Here is a 9,105-nt window from a genome sequence, read left to right on the forward strand (position 1 = left end):
TCCACCGATGATCGTCGACCTGACTCGTCTCGTCACGACGTCACCTGCCTGCCGCGTGGGGTACGTGACAAGGGCATGGCCGTACGTTCGACGACAGGGGTCATTTTTCTTTTGTTTTTTTTTTCCCGCAATGGCTAGGAACAGAGTTCCTTGTTTTCGGAGCAGCGAGTGAGCTCCATATGGACGTGTCTTCGAACGCCCTCCATGCATGCATCTCGCGGTTTATGTTTTCCTTTCTTTTTTGTTCCGCGACAAAGTTTATGTTTTGTGTTGGTTTTGTGTCTCTGAACCACAGACATTCATACAGCCTTGGTACTTGCACTTCAACCTGCTGCTGACCCGTTACAAAAAAAAAAAAATCGTGTCCCTGGCTCTGCTCGTTCGTGAAACAGAGAGCTGATGACGATGGTCCGCGCGCCCCCGATCTGAAATGAGTAAAATAAATTCCGCCCGACATTGTACGTACGCCCTTGACGGCAACATCTGCCGGGTCGCACGCTGCAATCACCCTCATAGCCTCGGCACGTACATCTGCCGCCTCGTCGGTCCTTTGCCCTGCCGAGCGCCGATCGCATCCACAATCCATTCCATCATCCACGGCATGAAAACGACACGCTTTTTCGTACCAAGCCACCCGGCAAACGGGCGCGTGGTTCGTACTGCCGCCGGCCGGCCCAATTCGATTCCAAATGAATCCCCAGTCCATTTCTTTCCACCGCTGCATATGTCAAATTTAGCACGTATACGATTCGCGAGCAAGTGGCTGCACTAATAAAAAAACGGCCGACAGATCGATGGATGGACCGACGTGCGCGTGCGTGCTTATCGGTTAATTCAGGCATCGTGCATGTGTCGTCGCTGACTACGAGATGGTATATGGATAGATAAGGAGAGTTGCATATGTGCGTAGACTATGGTCAACCCGTCACGCCCGCCAAGTTGACATGGTTTGCATGAATTACTACACCACTAGCTACAAGCTGCGTGCTTTTGATAGTATACTGTAGCTTCGGCCGCGCGCGCGGATAAGTTGCGTACTCCGTACGTATACGTGCTTACTCCACTGATGAGTGGCTGCTTATTAGTCAACTGATCACGGTTGCTAAATAAACACACCACTCTCTTTCTTGAAAGCTTACGTAAACACCACTTGCATGTATACATGGGTGCTGGCTGTCAGATGTACTACTACTAGTATACACCACTTGCATGCATAATACTCTATCTCTCTTTCTGTGTTGGGGGGGCAAGGCTCGGATCGAGGACAACAATGTGTTGGCGGTGGTGACAATTAAAGGCGCCGTGGATACTGAACTGTGAACTCTCGTATATATACTCGCGCTGGGCGTTAATCACTCCAGATGCTAAAAGAATTCCAAAGTCCGAAGTAAAACGAACGCCTATGCATTCTGTCTCGGAGCAGAAGAAAAGGAACCTGCTCACGCTAAAATGATGCCAACACATACGTGTCCTGAGTAGATGCAGTGTGCGTGCCCCAAAATGCGAGTAAGTTCAGAAAGAAAGAACTCCACTTACTTATACAAGGATAAGTATCGAAACTGTTGCGATCGACGTACGTGCTTGTATACTAGGGCCAAATAGAAAACGGACCCAAAAGGCTTTCGTCGTAGATTAGAAGATCTCAAGATTCTCAACAACCCTGTTCATCTCATGGATGCCAATGGGCAAATGGCAGATTGGCATGTCCTGGTCCTAATTCTCCGAGCTCTCACTTTCCATTCACATCTCCTGTCCCTTCCCACTATACAAGCTTCCATCATCATCCATTCTTGCTTTCTTTAACTGTATCTTAGACGAGCACTTCCATAATTTAAAATGTTTAATACTCTACGCAGCATGGCACACTAGACCAAACAAGCAGCCAGACATTTCTCTGCGAACCTTTTATTCTCTGAAGCGACTGTCAACCTACAGGTACAAAAGTCCCAGATAACATCTCCAGGGCCCAATACCACCGCCCCTGGGCAGCTTCCCCTCGATCCGCTTGAATACCATATTACCATTTCGGTCGCATCGCACTAGACAATAGATAAATCAAACATGGCTCTTTCACGTTTGATTTTACCTGACAAGTACTCCACTATTTGTTTTACTCCCATGCGGATCAACGACCTGGCCTGTCAGTGGCTGGCCAGTATACTTTAACACTCCAACAGCAATTCATAACCATATAAGGGAGGTCGGTCTGGGGGAGTGACTAGCTATTTTTGTGGCCGTGGACTGTGGTTTGATAAGTTGGTGGGAGTCTAGCTAGCTTCAGTCTTATATGCGTCGGCCTGACGGGGCTCAAGCTCAGCTGGATCAGGGATAAGTTTGATAAATTGTCTGCGAGAGGGAAGGAAATGTCGCCAGCATGATTGCTCCAGCCTCCACCGCATGCTCCTGCAAATAGTCTGTTATCTGTAGCTGAGGTGATCTCTGTCTTGCCGTGTTGTTAGGTCCGGGTCTAGTTTTATATCCGGAGGTTTGGAGCAGGGAGGGCGTAGAGCAGAGTGTGTAGATAATGGCAAGTGGGCAAGTGGCTACTGGGTTGATTTGGTGCTTGTTCGTTTGGAGCCTGACGCGATGAGAGAACTGAAGAAATTGTTCAGAAGAGATGGACGTAGGATGTCTTTTTTAGGGCAAGTGTCTGTGGCTTGTACAGTTGTAGACTGTATTTGGGCTGCAAAGCTTCCAGATAGAAGGGCCGGCCTTTTAGGCCCATTGTATTAGGAAAACTTTACGGACCGCAGGAGGCCCAGGTATCCACGGTCGATTGATCGATCGAGAGAGGTCGGAAATCGACTGTACCCGGGCGTCGGCGGCGGGGCACCGGCGACGACGGGAACCGCCGCGTTGAGGCCGCGGCGTCCACGTGAAAGGTTGCGTTGAAGCAGCGGCGACGACCGGATCCAGTGCGTGGCGGAGGCAACGGGAGGCAGGCGGCCGTCATACACGAAAATGTGTGTCCTCCTGCATTTCCGTGGTGGGTCACCAGGATCTTGATCCGCAGTGGTTCTCAACTGCTCATCGAGGTATGCTTTGGCCATGGTCTTGATCTGATCTGAGGTTGTAGATTTATGGCGAGATGTGGGGAGTTTGTTGCAGCTACTGATGTGCATTTCAGTATTTTTTTTATGTTGATGCTTGGGAAATTGGATGTGTTCATAGAAATTGGGGCTCCCACTGCCCCAGGGTGTCTGTTTTGAAAATTTTGATGCATTAAGAAGGAATGCAGTTGTAATTGCTCATCTCATGGTGTCTTCAGTGCTTCACGTGTTCATTTTTTTCTCCCAAAATTAGTGGACGTCAAAATACACTTGTAAACTGTTAAATTTGAGAAATATTACAAAGTTCCCAAACGAGGCAAAGTAGTATTTTAGCAGAAGTATACTCAAAATAGAAGGAATAAGGTGCCCTGTATCAAGTGGACTAGTGACATCTTGCTAGCTCTGAATAGTATGACTTCCAGGATAAGTTTTAAAGGGACAGTTCACCTGGTAGCCAAACCCTATATCAAACTAGCTCCACCATTACAAGATCACAACCAAGAATATCAATAATTCAGCAAGTGTTATCAGGTGAAGGAACACCGAGTCCAGTTTTCTTAAGAAGACAAAAGTATCAAAAGATAAGTTCTATAAGCCAGAAAGAGTGAAGTGTTGTGTTAGTTAGTCGAACTGTGAACTAACTATGGTTGGAAAAGATCGTAAATAACCAATTATAGCTATGAGATGTGCTGTCATCTTTGTCTTATGATTGATCTGAAAAGAAATGTTTCACTGTTGGAAAGGGATCATCAAAGGTTATGAAAGGCCCGCATAAAGAATAAAAGGGATTATCAATATCAGGAATATGGAATGCATCCTGCGAAGAAAACGGTTAATACAAGTAAGATTATTGAAGCATAGATCAAGTTAGAGAGAATGCAGTAGAGATAACTCAAGGAGTTCTTCCAGTAAGTGAACAAGAACCACCTCCCAAGAAAAGAAAATATTACAAAACAAAGACCAAGATGGCTAAAGTTGAAGTAATTCCTAGAAAGTGAAGTCATGACCTACTAAAGTTTGATGAAGCATCAACCTCAAAAGCAGTGTGGGACGATTTAAAATGGTATTCGATATTGCAGTGAGAATTTTGACCAAACGAATATCAATGACGGGATTCTTCAAGGTGGGTAGAATGTTACAGTCTGTTCTTAAAAAAAGAATCAGTTTTAATAAAACTCATTTGAAATTGTTGTATTTTGAATATGAACCAGAAATTTTAGTTCTCCTTTTTTTTGAACAAAAGAAATTTAGTTCTCTGTGCTAAGCCCATCCTCCTTTTTATTCTGCATCTAGGCCACCTCTGGCCCATCTCCTTACCACTCTGCCTAGCCCATGCCGTCACCATCGGCGGCTGTGTCCAGCGCGTGCCCATCCACATAGCATACATATTTGGTTAAATAAAATGTGTTCGTATATAGGGCCAAGCTGCCAAATACTACATCTCACTGGTATTATTTAATATGACTCTAACCCTTTCATCACTTTCAAGGGAAGTACAAGTATAATATACCTGAGTTAACATTGTTGACAATTTGCTGTTAATTTATTCTTGTCAGCATATTTCAACTGGAACAAATTCCTTGGATAGTGCTGTGTGCAGTGATCTACAGGAAGAACTATTTGAAAGACTTTTCAGGTGAAAGTCTGAGAGCCATCTTAATTACCAGGTATGCGGGGTCCATTTCTTGCTATGTTGCTAATATGGTAAAATGGTTATTATTCTGATAGACCGGAGCTACATGTTCTCAGCCTACAATAACAGTAAGGACATGCTGAGGGGCCAAAAGTCCACAAAAAAATAAATAAGTCGAGGGGTCAAATCTAACTGCATGTGATGAATGTTTCGTCACTTTTCCAAAAAAAAAGAAGTAAACTAGAGACAATTTAGCAAATGCAAGCTTAGCTTCCTGTATTCCTTCCGCTCAACAATACAACTTTTGAATTTGATAAAATAAATATTAATAACATCAATTGTGAAATATATTTGTAAAATATTACATTAGAGCCGAACCAGGGCGTTCAGTTATAGCTGCAAGTAGTCTTGGCATCGGGGGCATATCAATCTCCTGGAGACCCTCAAGAACCAGAACCACTTCACTCATCGTCGGTCGATTGAACTCATTATCTTGGATGCACCATAATGCTACTTTGGCAACCAATTCAGCCTGTTCCAAATCAAATTGGCCATGTAATTGTGGATCCACCAAGCCCTGCACATTTCCCCCATGAAGGATGCTAATGGCTCGCACTGGAAAATATTCAACATGATCACCGCTGCCACTATATGCTTCAGGTGAATTCCTCCTTCCTGATATGATTTCCAGCATTACCATGCCAAAGCTATAAACATCAACTTTTGGTGTAACAGCAACTCCGCTAAGCCACTCTGGGGCAAGATAGCCTATGGTTCCTCGGAATGTAGTCAGAACTCGGCTAAAATTCCTTCCCACGAATGCTGCCATTCCAAAGTCTCCAACCTTAGGGAAAAATGACGCATCGAGAAGTATGTTTTCTGGCTTAATATCACAGTGTATGATGCACTCGCGGCAACTCTGATGCAAGTAGGATAGTCCTCTAGCAACTCCTATGACTATCTGGTACCTGATGTTCCAATTTAGGACATCGGCATTGCTCTTAAATATGTGAGCATCAAGAGATCCATTTTTCATGTGTTCATACACAAGTAACCTATTACCACCTTCGCAGCAGAAACCAATCAATTTGACTAGGTTGATATGTTGGATTAGTCCAATTGAGCTCACCTCGGCTCTGAATTGTTTCTCTCCCTGACGGGTACCATCAAGCCTTTTCACTGCTATTACTGTAGTTGAATCACTTAGCACTCCCTTATATACAGAACCAAAACCACCACCTCCCAGCTTTTCAGAGAAGTTTTTAGTAGCATGAGCTAAATCGGTGTATCTAAACGCTATAATCCCACTAGTGCCTTGATTGCCGTGCAATGGAGAACCACAGCACCAGAGTTTGTTCCTCCAAATCACTAATAACAGCATGAGCATTAGTAACCCAAAACTTGTAATGCTAGCAGCAGTAACAACTCCAACATTTGGTTTTCTTTTATCCTTTTGCAGACTTGTTGGCAGATCTTTGGCGGCAAGGCGAAGGTAAAGGATATCTTCAGAATTAATTTCAACGCCATCATTCAGACTTACACCAAGCAGCTTCCCATGCCAGACAGAGCATATGCTATTGTTATAGGAATAAGCAGTGCAAGAGCAGGAACCGAGACAGGCTTCCTCACACTTGCTTTGAGTGGCAGCAGCGTCTATGCTCTGCGGGTCGTAGGGCAGTGTAACCCGAGCAATGGGGTGGAATGTGTCTGTTGAACTTGTCGTGTTCTTGTTATTGGTGCAATTTAGCGGTGTATTTCTGATGCATCCCTCTGTTCGATCCTCAAGCTGCCAATCCCATGGCGACTTCTTAGAGAAGCTCCCCATGCAGTCACATGGTGGCTGTGCATTGCCATTGCAGACCGTGAAAGGTCCACAGGTAGCAGCCGGAGTGCAGACATCAATAGGGTCGGCCAATATGGGTTGCCAAGATTGCTTGTCTTGTGACCAAATATTCAGCTTGATCTGACCGGAGACATCTAGTGAGAGAAATGTGGAAGATGACTCATCCGGTGAAGTGTACATGTAATACTCCTCTTCTGTGTCATTATGATATTGTGGGAGGATCAAAGCTTTGGAAAGCGGATCCAATTGAAGAAGCTTGATAATTCTTGGCATGAGTTTCAATATTGATGAGGATTCGGGTGCATAATTCCGATACATCACTGAGGGTTTGCGGCGCTTGAGGATTATCCCGTTGCCACTGGTTTCTAGCTCAACACTATAGGAGCCGAGCCCTGGATCAATGAGGCTCTTCTTTGAGATGCCCCGGCGGTTCAAACCGGTGAGCTTGTTCCAGCCAAACTTGGCGCCAGGAAGCACAACATCTGTTGGGTAGTCGAAGCTCTGCCACAACGGTGCATCAGATGACGATGGACTTTCTGTGAGTGCTAGGTTTGCACTGTTCATGAGAACTACGCTAGTGGTGTTTGTCCTATTGGTTCGTGCTGTCCTATTGGTAACAACAATCTTGGTGGACCAGATTACAACGGCATGGTGTAGGATGACAAGATTGCCATCCCTTGAGATTGTGAGGTGTGTTGAGTTGCTTTTGGGGTCGGTGATTGGTTTCTCCCGATTAGCAACCCACACGGTAGTAAAAACCGGTATCTTGTTGAACCATATGCCAAGGTACCAGTTGGGGGAGGTGGTGGTGTTTTTGGACTTACTGACGTTGCTGCTTGCTGCCTGGAACTGGAAGAAGCCGAGCGCGAACTTGCCGTTCTTTGAGACGAGATTGTCCCCGACCGTGAGCGCTTGGCCTGCCGTGAGAGTATCACCATTTGCAGTGGTCGCGGAGGAGCATGGAGGAGTTTGCAGGAGGAGAAGAAGGGCGCCCAGTAATGCCAATGTGTAGATGGGAGCCATGGAGAAGAGGAGTATGGATGGATTAATTGGAGAAAGGAGGATGTATATATGCATGGGTTGTTCAGCTGGAGGAGATTGTGCAATTGTGCTGGCTTAGGCTGACGGGGAAGAAACGGCAACGACTTGGGGTCAACAGGCGTACTGTACCCACCGGTCACCAGATGGGCTGCCTTCCACTAGTGCTGTCTGTCTCTGTACAAGGCCATATCAACACTTGCCTGCCAACTTGCTTCAGCACAGCAGTTTAAGTTTAAGAGGCGCTAGCTTGGCGACGGGGACGGTTCTTCCATGGCTGCTCCAGTGGTCTAAGCCCAACCATTGACCATGTGTGGACTGAGCGTCAGGAGCGCCAGTCACCACATGCTGGTCGCTGGATCGTTATTGTGTGACCGTGTGATCTCGGAGACTTAAGCGTGTCAGGTTGGCAGGTCCTGTACCAAGGGAATTGATGCCAACGTAACAGATGGAGTATAAACCATACTGCACCAGCACCACACAGTTGTTACTAGCTTGTAGTATTCCCCTGGTCCGGCAGCCGAACTGGGTGCATGCAAGCAAAAGTAAGAGCTGAGCTAGCTAACAAGTTTGAGAGCGTGGGCTACTAGCTGCTAATTTCTCCAGAATTAACGAAGCAAAATACGGAGTAGCAAAGTCCGGACTCCGGAGGAGGTCGCAGCGGGGCCGGAGCTGTTGTAAAGCATGCATGTGTAACTCATTGTGTTGGAGCCTGGAGCAGAAGATTTGCTCGCTTACTCATTGTGTTGCGTCAGATGGTTTTCAATTTTTTTTCTTTTGATGGTCAGCATTTCAGATCCTGACTCCTAATTGATGAGTTGCTGTGCGTAACTAGTTAGTCCAGTCAATTAGCCTAATGTAGGCTTTGGAAAGAGGGTCCAATAATATTGACATGCTGCTGCAGTTTTGCAGATAGTGGTCTTAACCATCTTGGTAAACAACTCTTCGTGACTGTACTATACTGCTTTTTTTAGAACGACTGTACTATAAGTCTATACTGCTGTGCACTGTATTGTTATTTGGTGCACTGCTCTCGGCCATCAAAATCGTTAATCAAATGACAAGCCGGGTTTTGAAAGGCCCAGCCAGCCCAGCATAAAAGATCCAGGCCCAAGAGCTAAAAACCAACTTTAGACATACTACTGTACAGCCATGCTGGAAAAGCCCAGTCTTTAAAGCGGATCTAAATAAAGCCCCATCCCAGATTCCCAGTCCCCAGTACAAATAGTCCAAGAGCCTAAAAACAGACAGAATTCAACATACTCCGCACCGAGCACGTCCCTTGTTCTGTCGCTCATCCTCTCTTCTCTTTCTTCTTTGGCTCTACGCGCCTTGCCGATGATGATATCCATTCCGAGAAGGACAGAAAATTATGAACAGAAGGAGACGAGGTCACGAGGAGAGAAAGGCGAATGTCACTTACCGTTGCAGTGGCCGCTCTTTCACTGATCCACTGTATCTAAATAGAGACAACCTACTACTTGATTTTTCTGGCCTCTCGTGCATCCATGTCACCACTTTTTGGCTCCATTGTTGTCGGA

At 45.8% G+C, this 9,105-nt stretch overlaps 1 protein-coding gene across 1 annotated transcript; it reads right to left on the bottom strand.

Annotated features, from left to right (window-relative positions):
• Positions 1-4,933: 4,933 nt before the first annotated feature.
• LOC100825382 (G-type lectin S-receptor-like serine/threonine-protein kinase At2g19130) lies at positions 4,934-7,752 on the bottom strand. Its single transcript, XM_010230938.3, has one exon. The coding sequence runs from the start codon at positions 7,601-7,603 to the stop codon at positions 5,045-5,047; it is 2,559 nt and encodes an 852-aa protein (XP_010229240.3). The 5' UTR covers positions 7,604-7,752; the 3' UTR covers positions 4,934-5,044.
• Positions 7,753-9,105: the final 1,353 nt, after the last annotated feature.

This window comes from Brachypodium distachyon, chromosome 1 (genome assembly GCF_000005505.3).
Source record: "Brachypodium distachyon strain Bd21 chromosome 1, Brachypodium_distachyon_v3.0, whole genome shotgun sequence".
Classification (NCBI taxonomy): Eukaryota; Viridiplantae; Streptophyta; class Magnoliopsida; order Poales; family Poaceae; genus Brachypodium; species Brachypodium distachyon.

Excerpts from the sequence above, each read along its gene's own strand:
- LOC100825382 (XM_010230938.3), bottom strand. The coding sequence starts at position 7,603 with ATGCATATATACATCCTCCTTTCTCCAATTAATCCATCCATACTCCTC.